This window comes from Podarcis cretensis, assembly GCF_951804945.1.
Source record: "Podarcis cretensis genome assembly, chromosome: 16".
In the NCBI taxonomy this organism is placed as follows: domain Eukaryota; kingdom Metazoa; phylum Chordata; class Lepidosauria; order Squamata; family Lacertidae; genus Podarcis; species Podarcis cretensis.
Window position 1 is genome coordinate 12,184,357 of NC_137186.1, and position 20,717 is coordinate 12,205,073.

At 47.1% G+C, this 20,717-nt stretch overlaps 1 protein-coding gene across 1 annotated transcript; it reads left to right on the top strand.

Moving 5' to 3' along the window:
* The first annotated feature begins 1,951 nt into the window (after positions 1 to 1,951).
* SDHC (succinate dehydrogenase complex subunit C) lies at positions 1,952 to 20,227 on the top strand. Its single transcript, XM_079958510.1, has 6 exons — positions 1,952 to 2,028; positions 8,123 to 8,179; positions 8,926 to 9,027; positions 11,592 to 11,653; positions 13,756 to 13,919; positions 18,663 to 20,227. Exons 1-6 carry the CDS (start codon positions 2,009 to 2,011, stop codon positions 18,765 to 18,767), a joined length of 510 nt encoding a protein of 169 aa, XP_079814636.1. The 5' UTR covers positions 1,952 to 2,008; the 3' UTR covers positions 18,768 to 20,227.
* The last annotated feature ends 490 nt before the right edge of the window (positions 20,228 to 20,717 follow it).

Sequence of the window (20,717 nt, forward strand, 5' to 3'; positions counted from 1 at the left end):
TAAAAAAGAAAGAGGGGAAGGGAATCAAATTGGCTCCAAGCCAAAGGCCAGGTGGAACAACTCTGTCTTACAGGCCCTGCGGAAAGAAATCAGATCCTGCAGGGCCCTGGTCTCTTGAGGCAGAGCGTTCCACCAGTGTTGAAAACGCCCTGGCTCTGGTTGAGGCTAATCTAACTTCCTTAGGGCCCGGGACCACTAAAGGTAAAGGTAAAGGTACCCCTGCCCATACGGCCAGTCTTGACAGACTCTGGGGTTGTGCGCCCATCTCACTTAAGAGGCCAGGGGCCAGCGCTGTCCGGAGACACTTCCGGGTCACGTGGCCAGCGTGACAAAGCTGCATCTGGCAAGCCAGAGCCGCACACGGAAACGCCGTTTACCTTCCCGCTGGTAAGGGGTCCCTATTTATCTACTTGCACCCGGAGGTGCTTTCGAACTGCTAGGTTGGCAGGCGCTGGGACCGAGCAGCGGGAGCGCACCCCGCCGCAGGGATTCGAACCGCCGACCTTTCGATCGGCAAGTCCTAGGCGCTGAGGCTTTAACCCACAGCGCCACCTGCGTCCCTTTACGCCACCTGCGTCCCTTTGAGGCTAATCTAACTTCCTTAGGGCCCGGGACCACTAGGGTGTTGCTATTTATGGACCTTGAGGCTCTCTGTGGGGCATACCGGGAGAGGCGGTCCCGTAGGTACGAGGGTAGTGTAGTTAGCATAATTCTACTCAACCACCAACCAATTCTACTCGCTTACTGCCCTTGACTTGATCACTCACTTCTCTCATTCTCCGTCTAAATTACCTCACAGGGTTGTTGTGAAGATCTAGTAGCAGCGAACGATTTACTCTGCCTCAGGCCCCTTGAGGAAGAAGCAAGGATATATCGTTTCATCATTTTACTTTGACGATCTGCCTTTCAGCATTTGGATCCCTGTTGCCCTTGTATTTTGGAAGTTGCTTTGAGCAATTCCTTCATAGATGCAGAAAACAGCACAATAAATGTTTGAAATAATAAATAAAATACTGTAAAAATAAATGGGAAATAACCCAGCAGACGCTGAATGCCAGCAGGGCAGCAGTATGAGGTGCCTGAATTTGAAAGAGCTCAACACATGCTCAGAAAAACAAAGTGTGCAATCTCTAAATTTGTAGGTGCCAACCCTTGAACATTTGGCTTAAAATTCAAGTGTTGTCGGCCTGCTCACTCACAAACGGCTGCTTAGGATGTGATTTTTCTCTCTGGGCTCCTACAGTAGATCAGCTGTACCTAACTAAATTCTACTTGAAATGAGAGCCAGTGTGTTGCAGTGGTTAGTGTTGGACTAGGATTTGGTGGGTGGACGGATGGGCCAGGGCTCTAATCCTCACTCGGCCCAATGAAGCTCATTAGGGTTAAGGTAACCATGAACAGCACTTTTGAGCTCCTTGGAGGAAATATGGGACAGAAATCTAGTAAATAAATATCCAGAGACCCGTTGAAATGAATGAACCTGAGTTAAGCCATGCCCGTTCATTTCAATGGGTCTACCCTGAACAGTGAATACAACTCTAATTTACTTGTGTGGATCTGATAAATTGTATATATGTACATAGTTTTAATTCTATCAATGTTTAATTTTTAAAAAAAAAGATTGTCTTTTTCTAGCTGTTCTTATTTTTATCGGTAAGCCACCTTGAGAAAAAAGGCGGGGTGTAATATAAAAGTGCACATATTATAAATATATAAAATTCCCAGTCCTCATTTGAAGTAAGGAGCCCCATGCAAATCAATAGTCCTTGCTTCCGAACAAATAAACAAAAAGAGCACAGGATCTCAGCCTGCGGGAACCGGGACTGGACGGGAAACCCTTAAGGTCTTAAGCAGACGCGCGTTGCCCCCTCCTCCACCGCCAGCTCAAAAGCATCCTTCCGCCCTTGCTTGCCTTTGACGACGGAAGTAGGGCAGTGACGTCACCCTGCGCCCTCTTCCTGCTTGGGGTTGGGTGGGGGGACACTGGAGCGAGTGGCGCCTCGGCAAGATGGCGGTGTCTCTATTAAGGTGACTGCGGGGGGGGGGGCGGAGAACACGGGAGCGAAGCGTTGGGAGGGAAGAGAAGGAGTGGGGGGTGGGGTGGGGGTCATTCCTGGCTATCTGGGAAATGGGGCGTTTTCTGTGAGGGGGCCCTTTGTGGGAGGGCACCTGTGCCCTTGGGTGCGACTGGGTGACATTGGTTTTTACCCTGAAGGTGTGGTTTTTTTTAGCGCCGTTCCGTTATCCTCTTGCAGAAACTGAAATGCAAACCTAAAGAGTTTTGTTATCCTGCTGCATGTACAAAGTGCGTTTTCACGTACACTAGCAGGCTGTGCTTGCCTTTCTGCTTGCATGCACAGGCAGCACACCTGTCAGCACATGGGTACATAATGTTTTTGCGGTGTCACATATCCCTGTGCACATTTAAACTTGTGTGTGCAGAGAGATGTCTGTATGCACTCATTCGCAAGCCCCGCAGATGTAAGATGCATGCATTTAAGCATTAGGCGCATAGCTAAGTATATAAGTATATGCATATAAGTATATAAGTATATGCTGTTGTTCATATTATTATTTAATTTATTACCCACCCTTCACATTAAGGTCCCAGGGTGCATTACAGCATTAGAACATAAAATTGCAACACTACATTAAAACAGTCTGATACTACTGTACTTACATAGTTTCAAACATAGTTAACGACAAAGTTCATTTGGTGTATGTAGCATGAGGCTCTTAATCTCAGGGTCGTGTGTTAGAGACCCACATTAGGTGAAAGATTCTTGCATTGTAGGGGGTTGGACTAGATGATCTTTGTGGTGCCTTCCAACTCTACAAATCTGTGATTCTGTATAGAAACAGGTGCTCATCTAGACATATGCAAATGTGCATTCGGAGATGTATAATGAATGCATTTCTGGTTTATGTATATTGTCATACATAAAAATGTATGAGCATTCATCCATTTGCAAGCAAGTACTGTGTCCAGTTCTGGGCACCACAGTTCAAGAAGGACACTGACAAACTGGAACGTGTCCAGAGGAGGGCAACCAAAATGGTCAAAGGCCTGGAAACGATGCCTTATGAGGAACGGCTAAGGGAGCTGGGCATGTTTAGCCTGGAGAAGAGGAGGTTAAGGGGTGATATGATAGCCATGTTCAAATATATAAAAGGATGTCACATAGAGGAGGGAGAGAGGTTGTTTTCTGCTGCTCCAGAGAAGCGGACACGGAGCAATGGATCCAAACTACAAGAAAGAAGATTCCACCTAAACATTAGGAAGAACTTCCTGACAGTAAGAGCTGTTCGACAGTGGAATTTGCTGCCAAGGAGTGTGGTGGAGTCTCCTTCTTTGGAGGTCTTTAAGCAGAGGCTTGACAACCATATGTCAGGAGTGCTCTGATGGTGTTTCCTGCTTGGCAGGGGCGTGGACTCGATGGCCCTTGTCGTCTCTTCCAACTCTATGTGATTCTATGATTCTAAGTGTGTACACAAGCCCCATAGATGCATTACACATGCATGCCATGTATATTTTAATTGAGATTTCTGCATTGCAGGGGGTTGGACTAGATGACCCTCAGGGTCCCTTCCAGCTCCACAATTCTATGATTGCATGTCAGTGTTATGTGCCTATGCATGTCTCTGCAAATGCATTTATTTGTGACGCACCTACCCATAAACCCCCACAGCTGTGTTATGCTTATGCATTCATTACACGTCCACAGGCATTTCCACAAACTGAGACACATGTGTTTGCACACAGGCAGACATGCTGGTGGGCCTTCTCCACACACAGAAGCCATGCACACAGAAGGAGGCAATGAGACTGCACCCCTGACCCTGCCTCTAATGTCCTATTCTGTGTCAACCCTGCCCCATGGACATTTGTGTGCTGTTATAGGTACCTATGGGACGCAGGTGGCGCTGTGGGTTAAAGCCTCAGTGCCTAGGACTTGCCGATCGAAAGGTCGGCGGTTCGAATCCCTGCGGCGGGGTGCGCTCCCGCTGCTCGGTCCCAGCGCCTGCCAACCTAGCAGTTCGAAAGCACCTCCGGGTGCAAGTAGATAAATAGGGACCGCTTACCAGCGGGAAGGTAAACGGCGTTTCCGTGTGCGGCTCTGGCTCTGGCTCTGGCCAGAGCAGCGATGTCACGCTGGCCACGTGACCCGGAAGTGTCTCCGGACAGCGCTGGCCCCTGGCCTCTTAAGTGAGATGGGCGCACAACCCCAGAGTCTGTCAAGACTGGCCCGTACGGGCAGGGGTACCTTTACCTTTACCTTTATAGGTACCTGCACCAGGAAAACCTATGTGTGAACAACTTTTCACACGTTTGTGTTCCAATGATCAGAACCCCTGATCATGCATGGGTCCAGATCACATGCAAGCCTATGCATGACCTGTCATTTGCCTGTTGATTTTCCCAGTATAGATACCAGTGTCAGTGTGCCAGTGTTCAAGGCATAGGGCCTTGCATGATGCCATGCATGATGTCAGCAATGCAGTCCCATCAGCCTCTTCTCCATGTGAGCAAAGCTTCTACATGTAAAGTACATGTGACACCTTTAAGACAACCAGCAAACTATTAGGGAGCACACTTTGGTTGTCTATTTCCTCCAATGCATGAAGCATAATCTTAAATTATGGCAGTTGTGTATGTGCTTTGATGGGCAGGGATGAAGAGGAGTGAGGCCAAATGGAAAGGAAATCCGTGAAAAACAGACACCAATAAAAGCAGAATAGTTAGTACTACTGTCACCAAGGCAATGTTGGTGCAAACGCAAATATCCTGGCACTGGTAACCTAATTAATACCATGTAGTGCGATTAAAAACCCATTATCCTGATTCAGTCACAGGTTTTCGTTTGATTGAATTTCTTCATCAGTTGTGATTCAATTTCACACTGGAGTTTACCCTGAAAGCTCTTCGTTTCAGAATGGCTACTTCTAAGTTCAGTAGGCAAGTGTCCGGTGAGGCTGAAATATTCTCCAACTAGTTTCTAAATGCTGCCCTTTCTGAAGCCTGGTGTGTGTTCATCTATTCTTTTGTGTACATGTGCTTGTTGCATTGCAAACATGGGTCTCTGTTTGTGCATAAGCTGAAATGCATGCATGAGTGTGTGAGAGTGTTTGCCTTGCATGCGTACACTTACGTGTGTGCTTCATTGCAGTCAGATGTGCATAAGCTGAAATGCATGAATAATATATTTGTGGCACTTGTGAGCATGCGTGCAGTTGTACATCTCTGTGTGTCCATAAGTTTAAATACATATGCTGGCTTGTGGCATTGTGAATATGTCTTAGAGTATGCATGCTTTATTGTATGGAAGTGTGCAGTAGCCGTAAAGCATATGTAACCATTTTGTGGAACTATGCACAGGCTGTGTATATGCATCTCTGAACACCTGAGCTTAAATGCATGTGCAGGTTTATGGTATTGTAGTCATAGATGCCCATGCTTTATTGATGTGGGTTTAGATGCGCACATCTAAATTTAACATTTGTAGGTTTGTGAAATTGCAAATATCTGTGAGAGCACCTGTCTGTGTGCATACGTGCATACAATATGAAAGGTGTGCATACATGGGCAACATTGAACACATGTGCCTGAATGCGTGAGTTGGTTCCCACATGTATGTGCATCACTTATCAAGTGGCAACTTATGTGTGAATGAGCCGTCACGGTTCTGCCACCATGCTCAAGAGTTTTCTTTTCACCCAGTGCCAGTTCAGAAGCAATGCTTTTCCATGGAACCACTTCACATTCTCAACCGCCCTGCAGAAAATAATAATGGGAAGCATCCTAGTTACAGAAAAATAACCATCACACTTTGCCACTCGCTTCCTACAAAACATGTTCATCAACAGGCTTTCAGCTGGTCTCAATTCTTATTTCTTTGCCTGCCTCATTTTGACCTGCTTGTATCTCATTTCTAGGGGAAATCGGCAAAATTGGCACTGTCGACACAGGCTGCCATATGTCCGGATTTCCGCCCAGACGCTGCTGACACATGCAGGATTCTGGATATGTCTGGGAAATTCCGGACGTATGGCAACCCTAATTTTACCCAAACCTCCCAGAATTCTTGGAAGGAACCTGATCCGGCAAAGTGGGGTAACTCGAAACCGGAGAGAAAGTCCTTCACACAGTGCATTGTTAAATTATAGAGTGTGCTCCCACGGGAGGTTAGAATGGCCACCAGCTTGGATGTCTTTAGAAGAGGAATAGACAAATTCATGGAGGAGAGAAGGCTACCAGCTGCAGTGGCTATATTCTGTCTCCACTGACAGAGGCAGCCACAGAGGCAGTTGCAAGGAATCTCAAGAGAAAAGAGTACATATTGTACCCAGGTCCTGCTTGTGGGCTTCTTACAATAATCCGGAAGACCACTATAAGAACAGGATTCTGGGCTAGGTATGCCTTAGGCCTGATCCAGCAGTCCTCTGCTTATAAGCAAGTTTTCTTTTTTATGTGTCAATTATCTCCAACACTAGTGTGTCCTTTAGACAAAGTCCACTCCAGTCCCCATCTCTAAACTCCTTGAGCTATGGCCTTGTGAATCGCTGGTTTTTTGCTGGTGTGTCACCTTTGAATGTCAGCCTGACAACATCTTGACGGGATCTGTCTAGAATAGCTCCTGTAGCTTGCAGGGGTGTGTTTGTCTGTAATAAAAAAAAGAAATTGAAACCCTTAATTTACCTCTTGCTCATGGTGTCAGTTTGCGACTGAAATGTGATGCTCACTGCACTGAAACAATGACCTGCTCTTTTGCTAGCGCTTCAGGTGTGACAAATGGCATCTGCAGAATGAAATGAAAGTTTGTTTTCCTTCTTGCTTTCGCCCCACCAGAAGCCTGCAAACCTTTACCCTTTAGGAGTCCAGGCATGAAATAACTGCTTTTTATTATTGGCAGGGCTGGTTTTTCTCGCCCATCTTGGATATTTTGTGTTTAGTGAGCAAATTAAAACGAGCTGCATTTCAAGGATGGAGATGTGAAAGACTGTATGTTTGATTTTGTGTGTGTGGTACACAGATGCACTCGAATATATTCCCCCTTTCATTAATTTTTAAATGAAGATTTAACGTACTGATAGACAAATACATAGCAAGCATTCATCTTTCAAAATTATGTACACACATTCCTTCAGCTTGATATACATAGATTTATATTAAATCTGTAATAAGTCACTGTTAGATCAATAAATATTTAAAACCTTTTATGAAATCCATATACTGTATAGCATCTCTTCGGATGGATCTGTGAGAGTTTTGCAGCGGAAGCTGGGGAATTGCAACCAACTCCATTTCTGTCCCTTAATGGTTTGAATGGGTGGTTTCACATTTTATTTAAAAGCCTGGGCAGCCTGAACCTAGATGTAAGCAGACCTGAAATATACTGTATTTTTCGCTCTATAAGATGCACCAGACCATAACACGCACCTAGTTTTTGGAGGAGCAAAACAAGAAAAAAAATATTCTGAATCCCAGAAGCCAGAACAGCAAGAGGGATTGCTGTTCTGGCTTCTGGGATATCTGCACAGCCTGCATTCACTCCATAAGATGCACACACATTTCCCCTTACTTTTTAGGAGGGAAAAAGTGAGTCTTATAGAGCAAAAAATACGGTAATCCATTTCAGACTCATCCATCTAATAGCTGTTATTGTTTGCCACTGAAGAAGACTGCCTGGTCAAAATGCTTTTGGCAATATTGGATTGTGATTTACTTAAACCAATGGGAAGCTGGCGATATATTTCTCTGGCTGTGTAGTACACACCATATATTTAAAGTACATTCTCCCCCTCCCAATTTGTTTTTACCCCTTAAAGAACTATAGTTCCCAGCACCCTTGGCAAACTACAGTTCACAGAACTTGGGGAGCAGACGGGCCTGTGCTTTAAATGTATGCTGTGTACACAGCCTTAGCTGCAGTGCCAACATTTTATTTCGTTATTGTGTCTGAAGGTTTTAGACACATACACACCCCAGTATAATAACAATAATGGTTTATGTGTGATTATCGAGCAAAACGTGTTGTGTTTTCATGTTTCCTGCCTTGCACTGTGTCTTGGTGGGAAGAATAAGGCTTCAGTTGTAAATTCAAAGAGCCCTTTTGTCTTTCAGATTAGCCAGCCGGCGATGCCTCTGTGTTCGTCTCGGACCGAGACTCTCCACGCGGCAGTGAGTTTATGACAGTAAAAAAAAATGGGCTTTTGTTAATTCTCCTCCTGCTGTTTGGATCCTTGCAAGATTCACTCCTCTGCCAGTTTGTTCTCCCATAATTCATGGGCCATTAAAACGGCTGGCTAGCTGTTAATGCTGTGATTGGCACTTTATAGAATCTGCAGGTGCTGCTCTCAGGAAATATAAATCAAAGGGCGTTCGCTGGTTTACTTGCCAACGACTTGGCTTCAGATGGTCCTTTCCATTCACCCTCTGTCTCTGTGCCCCTCCACCACACCCTTATTTATTGCAAACAAAAGTTGTCCCTAAACAAGCTTCTGATCAGAGCCCTACAGGAGAGGAAGTTGGTGCATCAATTTTATTTTATTATTTAAATAATTTCCCTCTTTTTAAAAAATAACCCTGCTCTTCACTTCCACAAAACTCCTTACAGAAAACAAATGAGGTTGATCCCATCCTCAGACTTACAGTGTCCTATTTTAGAAGACCAAAAAAAGGAAAAGGGGTGGGGAGGAAGGAGGAATAATAACAACAGCAAAAGTTATGCACCTCCGGTTTGAGGCATTGTTCATTTAACAAACCATGAGCCGCCCATGAGTCACCCATGAGATGATCGAACCATGGCTTTCCCTCCCATTTTAGGACCCGCCCTGTTCTCTTGATTGCAATGCAGTATCTTCCCATGTTCCTAAGCATGGCACAGGCCCCAGCGCCATTGTCCTCTCCTGTATTTTCTTTTCCAGCGTGGTCCCCATGGCAACGACGGCAAAGGAGGAGATGGCCCAGTTTTGGGAGAAGAACACCCGATCCAACCGTCCTCTGTCCCCTCATGTCACCATCTACCAGTAAGAGCTGGCTTTGTTTAAGAAGGGATGCATTCACATTTCCAGTTAATTGAGATAAAGAGCAAGATTTAGGACTAGCACCGGGACGGGGTTGGTGGGTGTTTTTTTGCAGCACGTCGTCAACACAATTTATACTGGGCCGATCAGACATCGTTCCACTTTATTAGATGTTCTGCAAGGCTTCCCCAAGGCTTACCGCATTATTGCCATCTTCTGCTACAGGTTCAGAGTTCCTGTGTTATATATACAAAGCCCCGAGCCGCTTTGGCGCAGGATACCTTAAGGACCACCTGAGCCTTTGTATCCCAGCTGGATCACTGAGATCACCCAGAGGAACCCTTTGCCACATTGGCAGGAATCCTGAAAGGGCAGTCGACGAAAGAGCGGCTTACTTAAAGGGAAAGGGGTGGACATTTGGATTTGACGCTGCTGCACACCACAGGGGAAGGGCTGTACCTCGGTGGTAGAGCATCAGTTTTGCATGCAAGTTCAATCCCTGGCTTCTCCAGGTAGGGCTAAGACTCCCTGTCTGAAACCTTGGCTCACTATAAAGCAGCTTCCTATATTCTATTGGCTCCCTGGATGCGGAATTCGCACCCTGTTCCCCTTGCAGTATCCTATTCCTTCTTTCTTCACAGTGGCGCTCGGAAGGTCCGCTGCTTTCCCTTTAAGCCGGTCTCTCTTTCTTCCACCGCCCCTCCAGGATTCCTGCCATTGTGGCAAAGTCATTCCTCAGCCACCTCCATAGATTCCTCCATCCCTTCTCCTCATCTGGCTGGATTCCTGGCATAATTCTGGGTACAGGCACAGAATGAGCTGGAACAGTTTCTCCATCCTAAGTGATTTACACTTGGAGAGTCACCAATTCTCCCCCCTCCTTCTCCAAATCAGTTCTGTTTTGAGTTTATTAATAGCCCACATACACAAACAAGATCCCAAACTCAATATTTGACTCCATATAGTGAGGGGGAAATAAAATAAAAAATACAAGCAATTCCACTAACTGCAACTGTGCATTGCAGCTGAGGAGAGGGCCTTCTCTGTGGTGGCCCCTAAACGGAGGAATTCTGTCCCCACCACAGAGGTGCATTTGGCACACCTTCATTCTGCAGTTTCTGTCATATGCTGAAGATACCTCTTTAGCCTGGTCTTTGACACCTGAGAGATGTACGGTACATATATGCATTAGGACCTGCTACCAGCTGATGATGATGATGATGATGATAATGATAATAATAATAATAATAATAATAATAATAATATCCCGCCCACCCCAGCCGAAGCCGGGCTCAGAGCGGCTAACATCAAATGTATAACACATTAACATAAAATCAGACAATTAAAATACATCCTCAAATCAGATCAGGATCAGAATAAAATCCAATCAGATGGCAACCCACAGATTAGGGTTGGGGACCTTAAATGCTCACCAGGCCCAACTGTTTGTGCTGAACTTACATGGGCCTGTGAGAAAAATTGGGAGGCCACTTTCATGCAAGTTCTTATGAAAGGGGAGAGGGAGTCAGACTGAACCCCGACCAAAGGCCTGTTGTGGCCATTAGTAGCCTCCTCCTCCATGGATTTGTCTAGCCCTCTTTTAAAGCCACCCTAGTTGGTGGCCATCGCTGCTTCTTATGGGAACAAACTGTATTGCTTTTTGCACTGGGTGACTACATTGTCAGCATTGAGAGACCTCTTCCCTCTCTCAGCCTCTTTTATTTTTTTCTTCCAGTGCAGTTAGATCTGTGCAAAATGTTATTTTTTGGGGTTTTACTTTATGCTGATCTGTGTATTTAGTGCTGCCTGAATGCTGGGTTGTGAAGGTTTTATGTCGTTTACATAGGGATTTATTTATTTTTGGTGTGTCTTACTGGTTTCTGAAAACAGCCCAGGGACTTCGGTTGATAAGCAATCTAGAAACAGAGTACAGTAGTTGAATAATCAATTGAAGAAAGGCTTTAAGACTCTGATGGGGAGCCATTTTGGCCCCTCGTTATCTCCTTCCACACTGTGGGCCAACTTTGACAGGTGGGTGGGGTCACTATGATGCTATGATGCTATCATGTGACCAAAGGGTGGCTTCTCCCCCTTCCATCTGCCAACGTTCTAGGGCAGAGAGAGAGGTTCCCTGCGAGGGAACATGCTAGCGAAGCAGGACCCAGTAGGATTTAACTCTCCATTCATCAGCTGATGAGCAGAGGGCTCAATCCTGCTCTCTGCAGGGGTGTGCTTCGCCAGTGTGTTCCTCATGGGGAATACGCTGGTGAATCTGCAGCCAGCAGGACTTAACCCACCTATCAGTTTACATCAGCCAGTGGCACCAGCTGATTAGCCAGGTGGGTGTGGTTTGGAGGAAAGGGACTGGTGGGCCAAATAAGAACCCGCTGGAAGGCCAGAGTGGGCCCATTGGCTGCAGGTTCCCCACTCCTTTTTTAAAAGAGTTTGGTGGGATGGGGTGGGGGAAGAAAGAGCTCTTGTGAACTGAATGTTGGTGGCAGTCCGGCTAGACTCTGCTGCCTTGCTTTGTGCCCAGTGTCACTGGCCTCTGTTTCTTCTTCTTTCAGCTGGTCCCTGCCCATGATGATGTCCATTTCTCACCGTGGCACAGGAGCTGCAATGAGCCTAGGTACTGTGGGGGTCTGTCCTTTGTCACCTTCCTCTGGACCCCACTCAGTGCCCTCCTTACAGCTGCGGCTCCCTCTGTGCAGCACGGCCTGTAGCCTTTCTGCTGTGCTTGGGCTTCCCAGAGGCGCCTGGAGCAATAGGAGAATGTTGCTGAATTTCAGGAAATGTGGTTTTTGCCTTAACATGGGGGCATGCATATGTGTCATGCATTTAAAAAGTGCTCCCCCCCCCCCGCCCTTTGCAGTCTCAAGTGGTACAGTCCGCTCTCATGCCTGTCAACCAAGAGGCACCTCGCCAGATTCATCTCAAGCAGCCAGGGGAGATTGGGGAGCAGAAGAAGATTTTATTTTTTTAATGCCCTGGGCAAGTCAGGGCAGGCAGCAAAATGAGAATCATGACCACTGGGAAACAGCAGGACAGCTTGGGCCACGTTGGTCCTGCGCTTTGCAGGATGCTCCTTTGGCCGGGGTGGCGGGTGAAGTGTCCTGGGAGGGTTTTGCTGACCAGTGATGGGCAGGTGGGCAGGAAGGGAGCAGATCTAAGAGCAGCTTGGCAGTCTTCGCTCTTGCTGGCTCCGCCTGCCCTTCCCTACTGCCCCTGCCATCCATTCTGGCAGTGCCATCTGGAAACAGCAAGGAGAAGCCTTGAGGCTTAAAAGGAAGGAGCTGCCGCCGCCGCCACTCTTCCAGCCAACCCAGGCGCTCTCATCAAGCTGTCCTTATTGCGTATCAGCTGTCCTCGGCGCATGTCAATGCAGCTCTGCATCCCAGCTCTCCCCCACGGGGTTTGCCTCTCTTTGCTCAGCTAGCTGAGGTTGCCTGTGCATTGGTAGCTGATCTGTAATTTGCCTGGAAAGGAAACTTTCCTCCAGAAGCTTTAAGGGGCTTTGTCAAAGCTCAAGCCACTGCTAATCTGGCCTTGCTTGTAGCTGTTCTGTGTCTCGCCCTGATGGATGCTCCTTACTCTAGTTGGTGGCCTTATAAGCTGAGCAGAACCATGATATTAAGCCACTTGGATTGAATTCGCCATTTTACTGTATTGTAGTGTCTGATGGTTGGAGTTCTCTGTCCAGGGCTGTCCAGGGCTGATCAGTGCCTGCAAAACTCCCCTTTTGCTCAGCTGCCTCTTTACCTGCCGCACGCTAGGTGTATGGCTTGTCTTGGAGGTGTGTCCTGGGCGTAGGTTCTCCGGCAGCATGAAACTTGCATAGCACAGGTAGCAAATGTGAGAGGTTTTTTAGGGGCCTGAGAGTGGTATGTCTGCCTCCCATATCCTTAGCATCCCTGGGTGCCCCCAGACAGCCAGAATTTCACAGGAGGGGCTCAAGCTCAAACTGAAGTCGGAGGTTTTTGCAAATAAAGCAGATTAAAGTGCTCTGTTGCCATTGCACACCATTGCACAACAAATCCACTTTTCCCCCTAAGATAAGGTCTTGTTAAATATGAACATAAAAAGAACGTGTTGGTTCACGCCCTTGTCACATCTAGTCCCGCATCCTGTTCTCCCGGGGCTAAACAGATGCCTCAGGGGCCAGGCCTTGAGCTGGATCCCTTCACAAGAGGACTCTCCCCTCCTGTGGCTTCCAGAAATTGATATTCAGAAGCATTTCTGTCTCCAACTGTGGAGGCAGAGCATAGACTATCAATGGCCTTCTCCTACATGAATCAGTCTAATCCTCTTCGTGGGTTGCCATTACTGCCTCCCGTGAGAGTAGGTTTGCAGTTTGCAAAGCGAAAAGGTGGGAAACACGTTGAAAAGCGGGACAAATTAATGATTTTATGGGGAAACAGCTGAACACCCTGCAAAAAGTTCACGTTGGCTGTAGGGTGAATGCGCATTGCTGTATAACTACCCTATGAACAGTGCTACTCACCATAAAGTTGTTGCAGTAAGTGCCACACTTTTCACATGGGGGGGTTTTAAGGTGCCAGTACTGCATATCTTTGAGTACCCCCAGAAAAAAGCACTGCCCATCAACAAATCGGAATGAATGCTCAGACAAAAATCAGGCATAGTCCAGCCTCCGCATCAGCTTTGCGCAGAAGATTGCTCGATAAACAGGTTGTCCAAAGGAGCCCATTTCTCTTGTGTTTTTCTCCCTAGGGGTGTCGCTCTTCGGCTTAAGCGCTCTGATCCTCCCGGGACACTTTGCTGACTACTTGGATCTGATCAGGTCCCTTAGCCTGGGGCCTGCCCTCATCTATTCTGCAAAGTTTGCCCTGGCTTTCCCCTTGACCTTCCACACCTGGAACGGAATCAGGCATCTAGTGAGTAGCCCCTTTGGACTATGGATGCAACTGGGGAGACTCTTGGCATGAAAGAGACAGTGATGGGCCCTACAGGCCAGGGTTCAGATCCCAACTCAGCCATGGAACTCACTGTTTGACCTTGTCCTAATCTTCCTTGCCCCATTGCTGCTGTCGTTAATATTAATCATTGATTTCATTCATTATTTTATTTATTTAATGTATTTGTTGCTTTTTATTTTTTTTTACCACTGTTACAATATGGAAGCAAACAGATTGAAGCCAGCATAAAATAAAGCAAAAAATAATAATTCTAAAGGGCAATCCTATTTTTAAAAGGCAGGAATAAAACAACCCACCAAGTCATGAAGCCCACAGAGAATTATAAGCCAAAGGCCTGGCTAAATGTTTTTGCCTGATGCCTAAATATATATATGAATTCTTCCCATGATGCATCCTAGAGCCATTTGCAAAATAATGACATAAGTAATCACTGAGTTATTGGGAGGAGTTGCTGTTTATGTGTTCAGGACTGCAGGCCCATTTTTATGGAACTCCCTCCCAGTTGAGGTCAGACAGGCCCCCCCCCCCAGTTGAAATTCTAGCCCTTACCAAAGACTTGTTTTTTTGCTAGAAGGCTTTTTAACTAAATTCTGATTTTATAGTTTCAGCTCAGTTTTATTTTCACTCTACTGAGTCTGCAGTACACCGCTTAGAGGCGACTGTGATTTAAATGGCGTACGAGCTGCTGAAGCAAACATATGAAAATAATTATAACAGTAGCACAATATTTAAAAAAAATAAAAATAGTAATAAATATTTTTAAAAAACAGATTAAAGCAACAGCACATGCACAAAATCAATTCAAACCGAAAGCAGGTGTCGACCGGGATAGAGATTTTAGAAGGCTTGTTGAAAGAAGAACTTTTTAAGCGCGTATCAGAAAGGCAGTAGAGAAAGCACCTGTCTGAAAGCGCTGTGGGAGGGAGTTCCAAATAATAATAATAATAATAATAATAATAATAATAATAATAATAATAATTTTTTATTTATACCCCGCCCTCCCCAGCCAAGGCTGGGCTCAGGGCGGCTAACAAGCAATAATAAAAACAAGTTGAATGAATACAACTAAAAAACAAGATTAAAATACAACATTAAAATATTGAAACATTAAAATATTAAAATGCAGCCTCATCACAGGAGGAGAAAGGAAAAGGAAAAAGAAAGAGAGGGAGGGAGGGAATCAAATTGGCTCCAAGCCAAAGGCCAGGCGGAACAACTCTGTCTTAAAGACCCTGCGGAAAGAAATCAGATCCTGCAGGGCCCTGGTCTCTTGAGGCAGAGCGTTCCACCAGGCCGGAGCCAGTGTTGAAAAGGCCCTGGCTCTGGTTGAAGCCAATCTAACTTCCTTAGGGCCTGGGACCTATAGGGTGTTGCTGTTTATGGACCTTGAGGCTCTCTGTGGGGCATACTGGGAGAGACGGTCCCGTAGGTACGAGGGTCGTAGGCCGTGAAGGGCTTTAAAGGTCAAAAGCAGCACCTTAAATCTGACCCTGTACTCCACCGGGAGCCAGTGCAGCTGGAAAAGCACTGGGGGCTGCCAGGCTGAAGACATAAAGTGTGAAGATAGATTGGGGAGACCCTTAGATGCCACCTGGAGCTCCTTGGAGGAAAAGCAGGATAGAAATGTAATAGTAATAAATAAGAAGGTGGCTGTCCTGGTATTCAGTGGTATACCATCTCTGTACATGGAAGCTTTGCATTGGGGATTCTGCCAGAGGAACATTGCTTGCCCACACATTCAGCAGATGAAAGGGGGAGGTTGGGCTAGTGGCAGGATGTCTCTGTGTGGGTAGCAGCCTGAGCCAGGATTAACTTGTGCAACACCGACCAACAGCTTTAAAAAACAACAGCCAGGTGCCTAAAAGCAAAGGGATGGAAAGAGTTGACTTCCTTACTTACTGTATTTTTCGCTCTATAGGACGCACTTTTTCCCCTCCAAAAATTAAGGGGAAATGTGTGTGTGTGTCCTATGGAGCGAATGCAGGCGCCTTGGCTTCAGCAATAGCAACGCGAAGCCCCCGAAGTGCAGAGGGAGTGTTCCCTCCGCGCTCCGGAGGCTACACGTTGCTTTCGCTGAAGCCTGGAGAGCAAGAGGGATCAGTGCGCACCGACCCCTCTCACTCTCCAGGCTTCAGCGATAACCGCCTAAAGCCTTTGGAGTGCAGCGGGACCTCACGCTGCGCTCCAAAGGCTCCGGGTTCCTTTTGCTGAAGCCGGGAGAGCAAGACTCTCCTGGCTTTAGCAGAGAGGGAGAGCTGCGCAGCGCCCCCTCAGCGAAGCGGGAGGAGAAATGGAAGGGGCTCCGTTTCTCCTGCCGCTTCGCTGAAGGGGCACTGAGCAGAGAGGGGGAGAATTTTTTTTTCTTGTTCTCCCCCTCTAAAACAAGGTGCGTCCTATTGTCGGGTGCGTCCTATAGAGCGAAAAATACGGTATTTACGTCCTATATTTATGACCCACCTATCCTTTGAAGAGTTCAAGGTGACACACAAGGTTCTCCCTCCTCATTTTATCCTCACAAGAACCTTGCGAGGTAGGTCAGGTTGGGGGGCAGGGAGTGGCCCAGGGTCACCCAGTGAGCTCAAAGCTGAGTGGGGATTTGAACTGTGGCCTCCCAGGTCTTCGTCCAGCACTCTAACCACTACACTACACATCCTGCGCCCCCGGAGAAAGGAGCAATCATATTGCATGTTTGCATCCTTCTCTGCCATTTGCAGTGCTGCGAAGTGGCACTTCTTTTCAAAGCAATTAGATCTGTCAGCGTGTTTTCTCGCTGGGAGGGGCGGGGGGAGAGAACAACTGCTCTGATTGCTCACTTCTGGGACTCTGCAACATTCCCTTGAAAGCAACTGACTCTTCAGTACTTACCCGGGGCTGAGATTTGGGACAGACGGTTCTCTCTGGGAGAAGTGTGAGCTGTGTGTTTGTTTGTGTGTGTGTGTGTGTCTGTGTCTGTTTTTCTCTTTAGAGGAAAAAAAACCTTCTAAAGGCCAACCCACTGACTCCCTTGCCCAGCTCCTGGGCATCTTATGCCTCTCCGAATGAGCATCTTCTCTTCCCCTTGACTCCAGATAGTATGCATGGATTCTTCTGCCTGCCCACGCCTCCCTTTGCTTTTGAAAAATAAGATCTGGAGGGCATTCTGGTTTACTGAGAGTCACAATCAGTGGCTGCCCCTTGGGGCAGGGGATGCCGATTGGTGGGCGCTGGGCTTGACAAATGGATTTTGCTCCCTGCGCATCAAGTGTGCCCTTGTACATGATTAGGGAGGCATAGAAGCTGCTGTCACTCGATACAAACAGCTGTCATCAGAAGCTGCCACAGCTAGAGAGAAGAATATTGCCAGGAGAAAGAAAAGAGTGATGTGTGCACTTCTCTCTCTCTCTCTCTCTCTCTCTCTCTCTCTCTCTCTCTCGTTCTCTCTCTCTCTCACTCCACACACACACGCACCAGCATACAATTGCAGAAAGCAAGAGTGATCTGAGAGAAAACCCCACAAACTTGCAACACTGCACCCCAATACTGTACACCCGTCAATTCTAGTGCAGCAGTTTGGACCTGCTTGCATGCAGAGGAACTAATCTGTGAGCCGGGAAATGCCTTGTGGTGTTGAAAGCAGAGTCGTAGGTAACAGCACTTCCCTGGACACCTCTGTGGAGTAGGAACCCTTTCCAGGGGACTAGGCAAGAGAGGTCTACAAACATTGCTTGTATTTCTCTTTGAGGCTGCAAATTACTGGACAAGACAGGCTAGGGATGGCTGCAGGCATGGGTGTGCGTATTCATTTATGTATAGATGTATGCTGATTGTATGTCTGGTGTAAATTACGCAAATTACACCACCTACTTTGCGTAACGACTTGCACATAGCTCTTTCACGTGTTCACGGAGCTTCAGATGCATTCTTGAGAGGCAATCCTTGCAGTTCCCTCGCTGCGAGAAGCCAAGTTACAGGGAACCAGGCAGAGGGCCTTCTCAATAGTGGCACCCGCCCTGTGGAATGCCTTCCCACCAGATGTCAAAGAGAAAAATAACTACCAAACTTTTAGAAGACATCTGAAGGCAGCCCTGTTTAGGGAAGCTTTTAATGTTTAATAGGTTATTATATTTTAGTGTTTTATTGGAAGCCGCCCAGAGTGGCTGGGGAAACCCAGCCAGATTGGCGGGGTATAAATAATAAATTATTATTATTATTATTATTATTATTATTATTATTATTATTAGGGAACCTCTGACTCCATCAGCTGTCATCATGGTGGTGAAAGTGGGAGTGCAGCAGTGTCCAGAGGGGCCCAGGTTGAGGAAAGCTAGCGTACATGGTTTCTTATCCACCCACCCCACATTATCCTCCAAAGAACCTTGTGAGGTAGGCTACTTTGAGATGCAATGACCAGGCCGAGATCACCCTGTGCGCTTCCTGGCTGAGTGGGGATTTGAAACTGGGTCTCCCTGGTACTAACCCAACACTCATAACACAAGGGTGGCTAGTTTTGGGCTCTCCAGATACTGTTGGAACTACAATTCCCATCATCCCTGACCATTGGCCATGTTGGCTGGGACAGATGGGAGTTAATTATTTATTTCATAAAATGTGTATAATGGTTTGCTAAAAGAATAAACCAGTGAAATAATTGGTTAAAAACGGCTGTTTAAAACAACACTTTTGCTTCCCCCCCCCCCCTCTCTCTCTCTCTCTCTCTCGTAGGCCTGGGACCTGGGCAAAGGATTCAAAATACCCCAGGTCTACCAATCCGGAGTCCTCGTCCTTATCCTGACAGTATTGTCCTCTATTGGGATTGCGGCAATGTGAAGCTGGGCGGAGCAGTCCTCCTCTCGTCCTCTACCACTCCTGAAATCCTGTTCTCTTCCATCTCTTGAACGGTTTAGTTCGTCAAAATCTCCGGAGCAGTAGAAGTTGAGGGGCAGCTTTTTGGCTAGGGAAACAGTCTGGGGTGGGGGCAAATGGTTCACAAATCAGCACATAGTTTAATAGTAAATGGTAATGAGACGATTCTTTCCTCCTCAGATCCTCCCAGATTATTGTAGAACCACTCTTTTTCTGTTTTTATTTTAATGTCCCACATTATCAGCAGCCGGAGTTCAAGAAATCCCCCCCCCCTCAAGGGAAAGCCTAGGGCTGGATGCGCAAGATTCCAAAGATGGCCAACAGCAGCCGAGTCCTGATTGGCTAAGAAGCTAGCATACCCACAATGCACTGCTTGAGCCATTGCTTTCCTCAGCCACATGCTTCTTTTTGTTTCTCTCTTCCCCACCCCCACCCCCAGTCTTCCCCCCCAAAAGGCTTGAGACAATACCAGCCTTTGTCCCCCGCCTAGGGGCTGAGGGAGCTCCATTAGCACACTGTGTGAGCGAGCGTGTGGGTATATTTTTCACGAGGACAAGGGTGGCCATTGATAAGCGAGGCTCGCAGGCAAGACCAGCACATTCAGCCGAAGCCACCTCCAGCGGCTGTCCTGTGCCTCACCCCTTTATCCCCAGAGTGATGGCAGCGGCCGTGAGGCTCCGGGCCTGTGGCTGCCTCTGCTATGGTTGCTATGGCAACGTGCTGAAATGCTGCATTGCTCTCTTTGTAGGTGTGGGTCGCCAACATGGGCCAGGGGAAAAGAAAACAATGTCATCTTGGGCAAGGCCTGGTCTCATTGCTGCAGGTGTGAGGGGAGCCTTTGGCCCTCCAGCCAGACTCTGCCAAACTACAGCTCCCATCAGCCCCAACAAGCATGGCCAGTGGCCAAGGATGATGGGAGCTGTAGTTTGGCAAAGCCTGGAGGGAAAAAGCTTCCCCACACTGGCTCTGCTTGGGTGAAAGAACTCAGGTGGTGTAATTTCAGACCGCTTTATCCTGCTCGCCATCTTTGCAGATGGATCCGTCCTGATAATGGGGAAACTGCAGCCCTCCAGATGGTGTGGGACTACAACTCCCACCACCCATCACCATTTGCCATGCTCACTGGGAATGATGGGCGTTGGAGGCCTCGCATCTTCAAAGGCCACATGTTTCTCCAACCCTGTCGCAGACAAATTATCCTCTCAGACTCCGTAAATACAAGCTCATACTGTACTACCACCTCCTGAAATGTTAAAGCCAGACAGCTTTCCCTCCCCATGAATGAAGCTGGGTTTCCTCTCTCCACCCTCTGTTCTCCACAAATGAAGCTTCTCTGCAATCAGAACCATTGTTTGGGTTTTATAAAGTTTCCACCTGTTTCTACTACTAATAAATTGTCCTCAACCTTTCGTGGGGCACATGAAGTTACTGGTGCTATTTATTTGACATGTTTCTGAATAATCAGGGTATATCACAGTGGGTCTCGTCTCATTCAGGTGTTGTATGTCTTGGGTGCAGAACCTGGCCTGGTTTAAAAATACATGGGCAGTTCCAAGGTCCTCTACCGCCCAAGTTTTCAGGAAGAGATTGGTAGTTTCCAGCCCTTCCTTCTCAGATGGAATCTGCAAACCCAGATCTTTTGTATGCAAAAAATGTTCTCTGTTGCTGAGCAGAACTGGTGTGGTGGTGTGGTTCAGCTGTTGCACTAGGACCTGGGAGACCAGGGTTCAAATCATCACTTTGCCATGAAGCTCACTGCGTAACCTTGGGCTAGTCACTGTCTCTCAGCCTAACCTACCTCACAGGCTTGTTGTGAGGACAAAATGGAGCAGAGAATCATGTATATCACTTTGAGCTCCTGGAAGGAAAGCTGGGGTTTAAAAGGTAATATTAATAAATTGTAAGGGTGTACAG

Bases quoted from the DNA above. Each gene is read 5' to 3' on its own strand.
- SDHC (XM_079958510.1), top strand. From the start codon at position 2,009: ATGGCGGTGTCTCTATTAAG. The intron at 8,180-8,925 runs GTGAGTTTATGA...TTTCTTTTCCAG, and splicing joins CCGAGACTCTCCACGCGGCA to CGTGGTCCCCATGGCAACGA. The intron at 13,920-18,662 runs GTGAGTAGCCCC...TCTCTCTCGTAG, and splicing joins GGAACGGAATCAGGCATCTA to GCCTGGGACCTGGGCAAAGG.